General features: G+C 37.3%; 1 protein-coding gene across 4 annotated transcripts in view; it reads left to right on the forward strand.

Annotated features, from left to right (window-relative positions):
- Window positions 1-2,156: 2,156 nt before the first annotated feature.
- The window catches only part of RUNDC3B (RUN domain containing 3B), a 137,278-nt gene continuing 124,953 nt past the window's right edge, over window positions 2,157-14,481 (forward strand). For all 4 annotated transcript variants that reach the window (XM_044245947.1, XM_044245949.1, XM_044245948.1 and 1 more), the window contains exon 1: window positions 2,157-2,281. In XM_044245947.1, the coding sequence (XP_044101882.1) occupies window positions 2,157-2,281 (125 nt within the window). The remainder of the gene's footprint in view (window positions 2,282-14,481) is intronic.

Genomic DNA, 14,481 nt, shown 5'->3' on the forward strand with positions numbered 1-14,481 from the left:
TTTCCTTGCTAATTGATGGCTTTCCACTCTCTCCTCATGCAGTTTTCATCTGTGTTTAAATAATAAAAATTTCAGTGTGAGTTGTATTTGTCATAGCCAGTGCAAATACTTTGCAGAGACTGCCTGTGTAGTTAGTGCATCTGTTTCCTGATGGCTGCTTCTGAATTCAAAACTGTTGGTGTAGCAAGAGGAAACAAGTTAATTGGAGCTTCTAGAACGGCAACTCTCCTTAAAAACTTCCATGTTACCATAGAGAAGACAAGAAATGTTTGGGGATGAGAGCACTAACATAGAAAACAGTCGTGTTTTTAATATTGTGAAAGTTTAAAGTCTAAGTTATTTTCTCTAATTTTAATGTGTGAATGTTTATTGCAGTAAGTTAGTTGAGACAAGTATATTTTTTCCTACACTGATCTTTATTCTACTATGATTAAACTTAGTCACTGAAAGGGCTGTCTTTGCTTTAATGATTTGAGATTTAAAATTTTCTACAAACTCATATTAGTCATCTACGGCTTTATTACACAAAACTGTTTTTAAAGCGTTCAACATTCCCTCCACCGTTAACAGTCCCTCCTTCGTATAATATACATGACGTACAGGGATATCTATACTAAACTATGTTCTGTAACAATGTTCTTTGACAAAAAATTTCAGAACCAGAGGTGAAAGTTATATGGACTCTGGAGCCACCAAAACTGCGAAATTTCAGTAAAATAATGACAAATGTAACTTCAAGTTACATTAACGAACATTTTTTGAGAACTTGTTATATGCGGGGTACCGTGCTAGATCTACAGGGACAGTAGTTAACGGACCTCACTCCGTAGTCTGAGCTTGTTGTTGCAAAGGGAGAGAGCCACTTAGGTGAGTGCCAGAGAATGCAGCAGAGGGTAGGATCTCCTGCTGGTAAGGCTGGAGGATGAAGAAGCATTGCAAAGTGAGCGCTATATTCCAAAAACGCACGACCACGGCGGCCCTCTTCTCCAGGAGCAGCCCAGAAGAGCCAAGGCCCAAACTGCCCTGAGACTCACTGTTTCTCATCCAGTTTTGGGGTCTCTGCCCAGGCAGGAGAAGGGTGCACATTAGCACCGCGCTAGTTCTCACGTGGGCGGCCGGTTCCGGCTGCAGGACGTGCTGGGGCCAAGGTAGGAGAGACGTGGCGTGGACGGTCAAGAAATCCTACCATCACAAGCCCAAAGGGGGATATTCTACGGGCAGTTTCCTTCCCCGGCCTATTTGTAGCTGTTTTCCAGACCACGGGAGGGAGTTAGGACAAAAGGAACCCTGCTCCTTTCCTGGGAGTCAAGTCCTGGGTCTGCTGAGAGCGCCGGACTGCCGCATTTTCTGGGCTGAGGACCTGGGAATAGGCTTTCGCCGTGGAAATATCAGCCGCTAAAGCTAGAGATCCCAGCAGTTAAAGCTGGGCTCCCGACAACGATCAGCATTCCTCCCGGGTCTCTCCGGCGCCTCGCATCCCACAATCCCCGTGCAAACTGCAGCGCTGCTCCGCGGCATGCCGGCTGCCTGCGGCACGCGGGCTGCGAGCGCGAGCCCGGCGTCTTGACAGCTGCCCACGCGCCGGGGCGGGGCTCGAGCACCTTGCTTTTAAAAGCCGCGAGGCTGATCCCGCCCCCTGCGTGTCGCGATTGGCTCCAGGTGGACTGCGTTGACCTGATAGGTGCAGGGAGGGCGGGGCCGCGCGTGCGAGGCTCGTGGCCTCACCGCAGCAGTCGCTTCTGGGGCGCAAGTGGCGGCCGAAGGCAGGTGGTAGGACGTGCGGACCGGCGGGCACGCGCGCGTGCTGGCAGCCGAGGTCCCTCGGGAAGCGGGGGAGCGCCGACACCGCCCCGCACGCTCCGCCTGGCGGCCGGCGGCGCGCGCGAGGGCGGGGGGAGGTGCGTGCGTGTGTGCGCGTGAGTGTGTGTGTGAGTGTGTGTGTGTGAGTGTGTGTGTAGCTTGGGTGCGGAGCGTGAGCCGCCAGTGCCCGGGTACGAGTTCCCCCGCGGTCTTCCACACCCTCCGTCGGTCCCCGCTCCTTCCCCCACGACTCGCCAGTGTCCCCACGGTAGCAAAACGAACAAGAGCATTGGGAAGCAGGTGTGGGGGGTGGGAGGGGTAGCAGCAGACAAAAGGGGCGCGGGGGTCAGCCCGCCATGGCCTCCCGGAGCCTGGGGGGCCTGAGCGGGAGCCGCAGCGGAGGCGGCGGCGGCGGCGGCAAGAAGAGCCTCAGCGCCCGCAATGCTGCGGTGGAGAGGAGGAACCTCATCACGGTGTGCAGGTACGGCGCGGCCCGCGGCTCGCGGCGACGGGAGGGGGCCGCCGGCGCCGAGGGCTAGCGCGCGAGCCCCTGGGGGTCCCTCAGACTGGGGGGCCGTGGCCCCTGTGTCTGCCGCACCGGGCGTGTCCGCGGTCGCGAGAGCTCTGACAGGGGCCCGGGTCTGGGCACCGTGAGGCCCCGGACTTTCACACAGTTTCAGGACTGGAGCCGAGCGGGGATCAGGCTTGGGGCGGGGCTGGGGGAGGATTTGTTTTGAATGTGTCTTCTAGTGTCAGAGTGAGAGAGGAGGACAGGAAGGAAAAGCTCTTTCATTTAGTGCCCATTAAGCTGTCAGCCACGTTTTGGCGAAGTCGTCGTTTCTGTGATTGCTTACCGTGTTGCCTCAAAATCGGAATGCATTTTGTTTTTGTTTTGGCTTGTTTACGTATGTAGCCAGTTATTTCATTCCCCCAGTATTGAATGTGTACTACAAGCCTGCCGTGTGTGTGTGTGTGTGTGTGTGTGTGTGTGTGTGTGTGTGTTTTCTCTCCACTTTTAAATTGCAGTGCTAGTGCAGTTTCTGCAGTTGTTATTCTCCAAGTGGGACTTGTGGAGGGTACTTAGTCTTCGTGTCAATGATTTATTCCAAGTCTCCCTTTTCCTTAAAGGTTTTCTTTTATTTTTTTAAAAGATTTTATTTATTTATTTGACAGACAGAGATCACAAGTAAGCAGAGAGGCAGGTGGGGTTGGGGAGGGGAGCAGGCTACCTGCTGAACAGAGAGCAGGATGCAGGGCTTGATCCCAGGACCTTGGGATCATGACCTGAGCCCAAGGCAGAGGCTTTAACCCATTGAGCCACCCAGGCGCCCCTCTTTAAAGGTTTTCTGATTATAAATGTAGTATTCCTTTATTCTAGGAAATACAGAAAGGTAAAGTGAATAATTAGTGTCTATATTTGGAAATAACTGATTTTTCACCAAACATCTCAGCAGCAACCATTGGTAATCCTCTAAGAATTAAAAAATGACACCTTTCCCTCCTTTTCAATTTCTGTGTATTTCTAGTGTAAATTGTATCAAGCATCTGACGCAGCATACAGATATTTATGCTGGGACCTTTATTCAATAACTTTGAGCGACTTTTTGTTTTTTTAACCTGGACTATTACAGATGTTTGCCGACATAGCAGGAAGGCTGCCTCACTAACTGTATGGCACTTTGAGCTGTAAACAGTAAAGTAATGTGGACTTGGTTAAATTTACCATTTGTGCTGTCTAGGATACAACCTTTGAGGAAGACAGGTATTCAATTTTTTTAAATCTAGGCAAATTTTTTTTAAAGTTAGGAAATTAGAACAATATGCAAGGCTGATGTATTTTACATATATTAAAGATTATTACTTGATTTTTTAAAAAGATGATTATCTTAAGCAGGATCCAACATTCTTGGGGTAATGTGTTTCATAAAAGCTCCCTCAGAGTTAAACTTTACAGTGCAGTTTTTTGCTCAGTTTTTTTTCTTTCTTTTTTAAAAGTAATTCTTCATACTATAGCATCCAATGCTCAGTAAATATTTATTGATTGAATAATTTCAGTGGTGGGTACTTTTTCTTTTGCCTCTCCTTTTTTGTCCTGGCTGATTTTAGGTTACTTGATGTTCATCTGCTCCCTCATCAGAGGAAGGCCAGAAGAAAGGACTTGTACCTCAATCTTATTTAAATAACATTTTAAGTTATATTTAAGACATATCAGTCATATCACACTGATTTGTGTGGACAGCTGTCCAGGCTTGCTGTATTTTCATTAATTTTATTTGCATGATTATTGTTTTCTATTGCAAAAAGAATATAAGTGCTGACCTCAGTTATAATTTACACATAAATTTAGTGTTGTAGGTAAAATAGATTTCAATTTTTGGCTTAGATTTCAACTAGTGTATTTATGTGGATTTACTACTAAGGCTGTTCTTCACATCTGAAGAGTTGATGGTTTATATAAATTATCATCCTCCTTAATAATAATGGGAACTGTTTGATAGGCTTTGTCTAAAAGGCTTTTACTTTTTGGGGAAAAAAGTCATTCTAGGCCATTTGGATGTTTTAAGTAGCTCTGCCTCAACAAATCAATATTTATGCATTTATGTTTCTTTGCCTTTCAAAATTACCAAATTGTGGTATCTTACCCTTGTCTCTTAATGAACTCATTTTTAAATTTTTATATATTAAGTTAGAGGTGATTTGATATTTAAGTTGTGAAGAAGTTGGTTTAGAGTTTGAGTTCTAAATTTACTTTGTTGTTTAGTTCTATGTCCTTTAACAAGCCATGGAAGCATTTCATTATCTAGTTTTCAGATCTGTAAAATCATCTTAGCCTAGATCATTAGTAACCTTCAATAACAGCCTTAAAACTAATGATAGATTGCAAATAAAATGTGTTGATACTTTCTTTTGAATTTCTCCAAATATGAGCAGGGTGATGGTAGACATATGTTTAATGGCAGCTAGATCAGGTATGTGCATTTTTTTCTCTAAACAAAAACATTTTGAACTGTGCTTTCCATTTTATGTTCCTCCATTGATATTCTAGAAAACTTGTGAACAGTTTACCAAAGCAAATCAAAACAAAATGCTCCCCCATCACCACATATCATTCCACTGTATCTATATTATTTGTACGATAATGCTTTTCTTTACCCCTTAAACAACTTAGACATATTCTCAGCTGAGTTTTAAAGCTTTATTATGTAACTAAGCAATTCTTTAGGTTTAAAGCCTTGCACATGAACAGTATTGTTATGGTGTGGAGTTTTTGAAGTGGGTTGCTGGGTTAGGTAAGATAGGACGTGAATTGAATTTAATTTCTATTCATTGTGATTGTGTATGTAATTATTTCATCTCTTATTTTTGTTCTGCTGAAAATTTATGCATTGTAGCCTTTAAAATACTTGTATGGTACTTAGTACTATCTTATCATCCTTTTATTTTTGCAGATCGTGGTGGAGAGAAACTAGATAATTTGAGGTCTCTAAATATTCCATGCTCAACTCCAGAATACTCATAGGCTGATTTTGGCTCTGTGTACCAACTAGCATTTCCCTTGCATATTCTTTACCATTTAGAACTTTGAAAAATTAATTTTTTAAAGTCCTACAGGGTTTTTTTTTAATTTCTATTTTTCATCCATAGAAAACCAGGCACATTAGTCATTTTTTCTGTCATTTTTATGCTTCATGTTTTATTGAAAAACTTACATATTCTTTTGATTTTACTTCTGTTGGCAAAGAGAACTAAAATGGAAAGTCTCTTTCTGTAGGTTAATATCATTTTATGAGAAAGTTATTTAAGTATTCAGTTTATATATGCATAAACAGATTTTAATATAACATTTGTTAAACTTTTACCTAATACCTTAAGAGAAACTCCTCACACAGTCATAATTTTCCTGTCTTGTGGATAGAAAGGATTAACAAGAACCACTTAAGGAGAAAGTGTGATGACTGGAGACAAACGATGGTTTTCAAAATTCAAGTACTTCTAATAAGATGTACATAGTTATTCTTGGTTTTCTGTAGGTGAAGATATTATTTCATAATTTGAATCTTATTTCAAGTAACAGCAGGGCCTTGTTTTTCCAGTGTAGTCAGGGAATGAGGTGCTTATATTTTCCATGTTATAAATGTTTGAGTTAAGCTTAAAATTCTCCCATCAACTATAGTGCTCTACCCAGCATTGGTTGTGGATTGCAGTCTTCCATATAACTGAAGTTTAGAATTTAAGTGTTTCAATCTAAGCCAAAATAAATATTAATATTTAAAACATTTTGGGAGAATCACTTTTAAAAATGTACTACACAATTTCCCTATCTTCTTTTAAAAGACTCTCTAAAGAATAATAGAATCTTTATTGAAGACTTCACTCTGAATCTCTTTCTGTGAATATGTGCGGTGGCTGCCCTTGAGGACTCTTGAGATATAGAGCTTTTTGCGACATAGCCCTAAGAAGCTTGTGTGTTTGAAGTTTTTTCCTCTGCGTTTGCATTCTGCTATTGCTTCCTACCAAGTTATCTGTTATTACAACTCTGCCTGTTTCTAGCAGCTCTTTCTTTGTGCTTCCTATCTTCACATACTTATTAGAATTGGCTGTGAACTAGGAAAGCAAATAAGTAAATTTTTCATGTGTTTAAAAAAAAAAAAAAAAAAGGCAGCCAGAGGCCTCAGTTAAGTAAGCGAGCTTTAGCACTCCGAACTCAACAATCTAGTTGATGAATAATCAGAAAAAATGTCTCTAGCTCTGTTTGAACATGGTGGGTGAACTCCAGATACATAAAATGGTAGTGTGATTGGCAAGATAATCCTTTAAAGAACTTCAAATTGAGGGACTTACTTTTCTAGTAACTATTTGCTTGAGTATGCCTCATGAGACTCTTCATACCTTGGCTAAAGTGATTATATTTTTGGCTAACGCTCTTTTAGTCATGTTCTGTGTAGCAGAACTTTGGATTTGGTCTTTGATCAACATTTTTAGTTGTATTCTTTTGGAGAAGGTTCAGTATCATTTCTGAGGATTGTTAAGAGCCCTGATAGGTATTGGTGACAGAGGTAGCATGATCATCTTTTCAGCTATTAGTCCTGGATAAATTTCACAGCATGTATAGGTTATTATCTCTTTTCTTAGCTAAAATGAGTTCATACTCAGGGAAATAGCAGTCCTCCACATATTTAACTTTTCCTGCTTATCTTATCTTCCCTGCTTATCTTAACTCATTGCTGATTGATAAATGTCAGAAGCTCTGTTGAAAGATTGGATATTCAAGGGGGAATATGTGAAGCTTATCCGCTCATGTGTTCAGTCTTACAAGTTTAGAAGATCTATATCTGAGTTGGTCCAAATATCAGAAAGCAGCTGGGTATGTAGACAGCATTGCTTCACACAATCTTGTCACCACTTGCTTTTTCACAATTGTGCATTGGTAAGATTCCATCGGCCTATATTGTGTGTCATCAGAAGAAACACTCACAGAAGGTCTTGAAGTTGTCAAGAACATTGTTTATTATGTCAAGAAGTGTCTTCTTTTTGTTAAGATTTTTATGAGAAATAGCTGTCTTATTTTAGTGCCAAGAATTGTATCTCTAGGCAGTTGGTTTATTTATATCTACTGGACACAAATGTGTAACTGACAACTGCTTTTTTCTTGTAAGCTTTAGAAATTTTAGTGTTAAATCTGTGGCCAAGCTCTAAAAGACACGTAGAACATGGGAGTCTTGCATTTAGCATTATTCTTAGCTCACTTTGCTTTCACATTTTTCGTATAAATTATTATTGACTTATATCTGCATACAGAAAGTGCACATAGCATAAGTGTACAGCTCAGTGAATTTTTGTGAAGAGGACGCTACCTTGTAACTAGCAATCGGGTCAAGAAAAAGAATATTACCCTTTATGTACTTAAATAGTCTGAAATTTTTCTCAAAAATATTTGTAGTTGTGAAAATATATATATGTCCCTTTCTAAACTTATTCTTTTATGTTTTTATATGGTAACAGATCACTAAATTTTTTAAATTTTCTTTTTTTGCTGGTATATAGACATAAAACCATCTTTTAAAATATTTGTCTTGTAATGTAGTAATCTTACCAGATTTACTTATTAATTCTAACAGATTTTCTGCCATTTTTTATTTTTTTAAACTTTGAATACAGTCATGTTATCTGCTTGTTTAAAAGTTCATGCTTTTGTTTTCTTCTGTTACTGCACTGGATAACCACAGTATTGCAGAAAATATTCAAAATTTTGCCATGGGGTAAATGTTTGCAATCAAATGTTTTTTTTCTATCAAAATATACATAATTTCTCTTCCTTTTTTTCTGGTTATGCAGTGAATCATACTGATTGACTTTTGAAGGTTAAACTACTCCGGAATAAAAACACTTCATTGTGTTGTATTATCTTTTATACTTATCTTTGCATTCGATGAGTTAATATTCCATTTGGGATTTTCACCTGTACAGGGAAGAGATATATCTGTAATTGTTCTTTCTTATAGTGTCCTTGTTTAGTTTTGTCACTAAGATTATCTGACATTATAAAGCAAGTTGGGAAATATTCTTCAGCAGAACTAGTATAGCATTAGAATAATATTTCTTTCTTAAACTTTTTAAAGAATTTACCAGGGAAGAAATCTGAACTGCTAATTGTCTTTGTAGGAAGTCTTTTTAGTAACAGATTCAATTTATTTAATAGACACTGTACAATTCATGTTTCCTGTTTCTTCTCAAATCAGGCTTCAGTGAGTTTTTCGTATATATTACCACATTTATTCTTAAGATCTTTCAAATCTCTTCACATCATTTTATTGTTTAAAAAAGCTATAGTAGGTTTCCATTTTCTTTCCTGATACTGCTAATTTCTGTTTTTTCCATGTTTTTTCTTGCTAGGAGTTTATGAATTTTATGTATCTTTTCAAAAGTCAGCTTTTGGCTTTGTTAGTTTTCTCTGCCATGTATTTATTTCTTGATTCATGGGTTTCTTTATTATTTCCTTGACTCTAAGTTCCTGTTTTTCTTTTTTTTCTAATTTCTTGAGATGGGAATTTAGATAATTGTTTTTTAACCTTTCTTCTTTTCTAATATATGCCTTTTAAATCTAGAGATGCCCTTATTTGGCATTACTTTGGGATTGCTCACAAGATTTGAAATGTTGTATCTTTACTATTAATTAGATTAAAATGTTTTCTAATTTCTGTTGGGATTTCTTTAACTCAAGGGTTATTTAAAAATTTATTATTTAACTTTCAAATAGTGAAGGATTTTCTAGTTATTTTTAGATACCGATTTTTAACTTAATTCCACTATACTTATAGAGAACATACTCTGAAAGACTTCAAACATTTGAGATTTTGTTTATGCTTGCTTTATAATATAGTATATGGTTAATTTTGGTATTTCATGTGTGTTTGAAAAATATATATAATCTGTCATTGATTGCAGGTTCCATGTTAATTGTATCTAAGTATGTTAATTGTGCTTTCCATATATTCTTTATCCCGTACTAGTTTTTTATATGCTTAGTCTAATTTTGTGAGAGATATGTTAAGGTCTGTCTCTGAGTATACTTTTGTCTATTTCCTCCTTTAGTTCTGTCATTTTCCTTTAGTTCTGTCATTTTTGCTGTCAATATTTTGTTGCTTTATTATTGGGTGTGCACAGATTTAGGATGGTGATCTCTTGGAGCACCTGGGTCAGGCAGTTGGTTAAATATCCAACTCTTGATTTTGGCTCAGGCCGTGATCTCAGGCTCATGAGATCAAGCCCTGCATCCAGCTCTGCTTCAGTTTCTCTCTCCCTCTGCCCCTTCTGCTCATATTCTCTCTCTCAAAAAAAAAAACAAAAATCTTATTGTGACTTCTTCCTAGGGGTTGGATTCCTTTGTCACCATGAAATATCTTTCTTTAATACTGTTACTGCCTTAAAGTCTATTTTGTCTGCTATTAATAGAGTTAAAACAGCTTTCTTTCAGTTAATGTTTGTATGGCATCTCTTTTTCCATCCTTAACTTTTAATCTTCTTGTCCTTAAATTTAAAGTGTCTCTAATAGGCAGGATAGAATTGCGTTTGGGATTTTATCTAGTCTTATTTAGAGTATTTAGCCCATTTATATTTAATGTTATTGTATTTGGGTTTATAGCTACCATTTTTCTCTTTGTTTTATGTTGACTTTTTTCTCTTTCCTTGCCTTCTTATATATCAGTATTTTTAAAAAATTCCACTATTCTAGTTTTTCTCTCAGTGAACTTGGTAGTCATAATTTTTTTCTCTTTCTTTGTATTTATGTTAGGTTCCCATTCTTTTTTTTTTTTTTTTTAAAGATTTTTTTTTTTATTTTTTTATTTGACAGAGAGAGATCACAAGTAGGCAGAGAGGCAGGCAGAGAGAGAGAGGAGGAAGCAGGCTCCCTGCTGAGCAGAGAGCCCAATGCGGGACTCGATCCCAGGACCCTGAGATCATGACCTGAGCCGAAGGCAGCGGCTTAACCCACTGAGCCACCCAGGCGCCCTAGGTTCCCATTCTTTTGGCAATTACTCTTGATTTATCACAGTGTAATATAAATTTAATTAATTTATTCCTTCTCATCCTATACACTTTGTCTATATATATTTTAAATTCTGCAAGAATCTTATTGCTGTATTTATACTTGATACTCAGTTAATACACATTTGCATTTACCTGCATATTTACCCTTGCCATTGCTCTTCCATTAGGTTTGGAAAAATTTTGGCTATTATCTTTTTATGTTCCAGTTACATGTATGTTAAATTTTACCAGGGCCCACTTGCCTTAGGTTCTTTCTTTTCTGTATCTTCTCTTCTTTATTCTCTTTCTGCTTCAGTTTGTATATTTTCTATTGACTTCTTTTCCTTTTCATTAATCTTGTTCTACTGTTTCTCATCTACTGAGTAAATTAAACGAGTTTTTAATTTTAGATAGTTCTAGAATTTTGATTCAATTCTTTTAAAATAGACTCTAAATCTCTTATAAAAATATATATCTTTTTATCTATATCCATCTTTTCCTGTCTTCCCTAGATCATATTATTTATAGTTATCCTAAAGTTTTCATCACTAATTTAGAATATTTATATCATCTTACATCTCTTTTGAGTTTTTTGTCTTCCTGTCTTTGTCATGTAGTCTTATTTTTTTGGCATATCTAGATTTCTTTTATTGAATGCCAGATAGTATGAAATTTTTTCAGCACTTTTGTTCTTTAAGTTCTATTACACTTACCCTTTGTCAACCATTATTTCAAAAGTATTCATCAGAACATAACATAAAGTAGGAAAAGACCACAGAAGAATAAACAGGTGGAGTGCATCTGTCAATTTGAAGAAAACATGGTCAAGAGCATACTAGGGCCCATGGCTCATAATACAGGGTAGTGCTCACTTTAATCTTCTTCTGGAAGCTAGAGTGGTGGATGATCACCTTCATCTAGTCAGGGATGTGCCAAATCCAGGCTGGATTTCAACACTAGTAAGTCTTGCTCAGCCTTTCATTTGCCCCTGACCATCCACAGTTTTAAACATAGATTAGGTATATTTTTCAGCACCCTTTCTCCAATAGTCCTAAACTATTACTTTGTTTTCTGGAACTATCAAATGCTATATTCTGTTAACCAGAGGCTTTCTGATTAGGATTTTAGTCTTCTGATGACAAGAAGGTGTTTGAGGTCTTCCCAGGTCTCCTTCAAAAGCTTTCCTGGTGTTTCTGTTCCTAGCAGCCTTCTGTGGGAGTTAGCCCTGCCACACTCAGAACTAGCAGACACTCCTGGGTAAAAGCAACTATAGCAGTGCACTGATTTTTGGCTTTCTTCTTTCTGGAGTCTTAAACCTCTCTAATTCCTACTGTTTCAGCCACTCTTTGTGGGTTTCAAACATATGATTCCTGTAATTCCTCCCAGTTTTTCTAGATGTACTCTGTACATGAGTCTACCACCATTTATTCCATCTTGCTTAGTCTGTTCCCACATTTTTCATCTTCCCCAATTTTAATTTATGCAACCAACTGATGGTATTTTATATGCCCTCATAAGCAATCTGAAGTCTTATCTGGAATAGGTTATATAAATAAATATAGCACCAATTATGCTGAAATCTAGTTATCTTTTTTGTCTTTTGAGAATCTGGAATCTGTTTACTGGAATCTGTTTACTCAGCATCTAGTTTATTTCCAGCATTTAGTGCATAGTAGGCATGTTTATCAAATGAGGTAGCTATAACTAGTGAAGAATAATAGCAGTGGATGACATTTCCAAAATAAGGTTGAAGGTTGAATTAGAAAATCATCATCACTTATTTTTCAAAAGTCACTCTAATGATTACTCAGAGGAGTTTTAAATGTCTAATAGTTTCAGCAGTAGAATTTGCTTTCTTCTGAATGGAGTTATGCTAATTGAATTTAATGTGGAAATAGAAAAACAAAAATTCATCTCTTCCAGTGTTTGAATAATAGTTTTTTTAAAAAGGTGAGGCTGAGCTAAACAAATTTTTTTTTAGTATTTCCTTACCAAAGCATCTACTCTAATTTTCAAGTCTATAGAGCTTATTTCACAAAAATGGGTAAAAAATATAAAATGCATATTGTTTTGAAAATATTGTCTAAAAGAAAATGCACAAAATGCACACATATTTTGCCTTAAATAAAATCACATTGTCCATTTTTTCCGGTAATGGTGATTGTCCTTAGAAGAGGTAACAGTATCCCCCATATATTCAAATTTAACATTTGATTTTGAAATTTTTTTTTCAATTTATTTATTTTCAGAAAAACATTTTTCATTATTTTTTCACCACACCCAGTGCTCCATGCAAGCCGTGCCCTCTATAATACCCACCACCTGGTACCCCAACCTCCCACCCCCCCGCCACTTCAAACCCCTCAGATTATTTTTCAGAGTCCATAGTCTCTCATGGTTCACCTCCCCTTCCAATTTACCCAAATTCCCTACTCCTCTCTAACGCCCCTTGTCCTCCATGCTATTTGTTATGCTCCACAAATAAGTGAAACCATATGATAATTGACTCTGTCTGCTTGACTTATTTCACTCAGCATAATCTCTTCCAGTCCCGTCCATGTTGCTACAAAAGTTGGGTATTCATCCTTTCTGATGGAGGCATAATACTCCATAGTGTATATGGACCACATCTTCCTTATCCATTCATCCGTTGAAGGGCATCTTGGTTCTTTCCATAGTTTGGCGACTGTGGCCATTGCTGCTATAAACATTGGGGTACAGATGGCCCTTCTTTTCACGACATCTGTGTCTTTGGGGTTGAAATTTTAATTTCTCTTAGTACATTCACTTAAAAAATTAACACATCTTTTGTATTCTGGATGAAGTCTCAAAATTAATATTAAAATATAAGTAAAAGGACATCTGGGTGGCTCAGTTGCTTAAGTGTCTGTCTTTGGCTTTCTATTTCAATAGAAATTTCAATCAGATTTACTTTATATTTACACCTAAAATTGCTAGAATTCAAACCCAAATATATCTGGTTTCAAAATACATTGTGCTTTCCTCTTAGGTGCTTCCTTCAGTGTATCTGGCTACATATGAACTGGTTCTAAATCGTGCATGGGTATATGTGTTTGTATTTGAGCCATATAATCAGAAAATGGGAACCATCATTTTCTTAGCGTTTCTGGTATTCATAAACCATGACTGCTTCCTATTAAGTCCTTTAGAAGATGAGTTTACACATAGACACTTGAAATTCTTGCCTCTTTTTTCTGTGTTTAGATGTTATTCAGTGAAATACTGATGCTCTAAAAAGAGAGTATGTGCTAACATTTAGTAATTTTTGTGTAAGTTGAAAAATCCTTTATGTATGGTATCTCTTCTAATCATCACAATAATTTGGTAATTGATTACTGAGGAAACTGAGGTTCAGAGAGGTTAAGTGTCTTGACAGGAATGGATAATAGCACAGACAGGTCTGAATCTAGGGCCTTCTGATATTAAAGCCCCTGTTCTTTCTATTGCTGTATTGCTGCTGTGAATATCTAGTTTACTAGTTTACTGATGTTAAAATATGTTTCTTGAATATTCTTGTTTGTTATTGGATAAAGAGCATTTGGATTCCAGAAGAATAAGTGGTCCAAGGGTATAAAGTATTCTTCATTAAAATGATTTTAATTGGGAGTTATTTCATATAAAAGATTTAATAAGTTAATTTGTGTTAAGATGGGAAGTTTTCTTGCTTTATTAGCTTTCTAATTTTAGATGTTTGTTTGTTTTTTGGGTTTTTTTGGAAAATTTTGTCTTGCCCCCCCCTTTTTTAAATATAGTGCATCTAATGTTATTTCTTATGTTGGGCAATCTGTTGTCATCAGTCTGCTTCTATAGTAATACAAGATGTTAATTATTTAGTATCTCGTTCTTAAAATACTTAGATTAACAATTCTCTTTAAAAGAACTTTTGTCAACATATAGTACATTATTAGATTTTGATGCAGTGTGTTGGCTAACTGAACATAATAAAAATAAATAAATTATTGAAGAAATAAAATAGTGCACTTCACAGGTGCTTAATAAAATAAATAAATAAATAAAAGTACAGAGAGGAAAAATATCTTAAAATACACTTTTCTGGGATGCCTGAGTGGCTCAGTGGATTAGAGGCTTTGCCTTTGGCTCGGGTCGTGGTCCTGGGGTCCTGAGATCGAA

The sequence above is a fragment of the Neovison vison genome, chromosome 4 (assembly GCF_020171115.1).
Source record: "Neovison vison isolate M4711 chromosome 4, ASM_NN_V1, whole genome shotgun sequence".
Taxonomy (NCBI): domain Eukaryota; kingdom Metazoa; phylum Chordata; class Mammalia; order Carnivora; family Mustelidae; genus Neogale; species Neogale vison.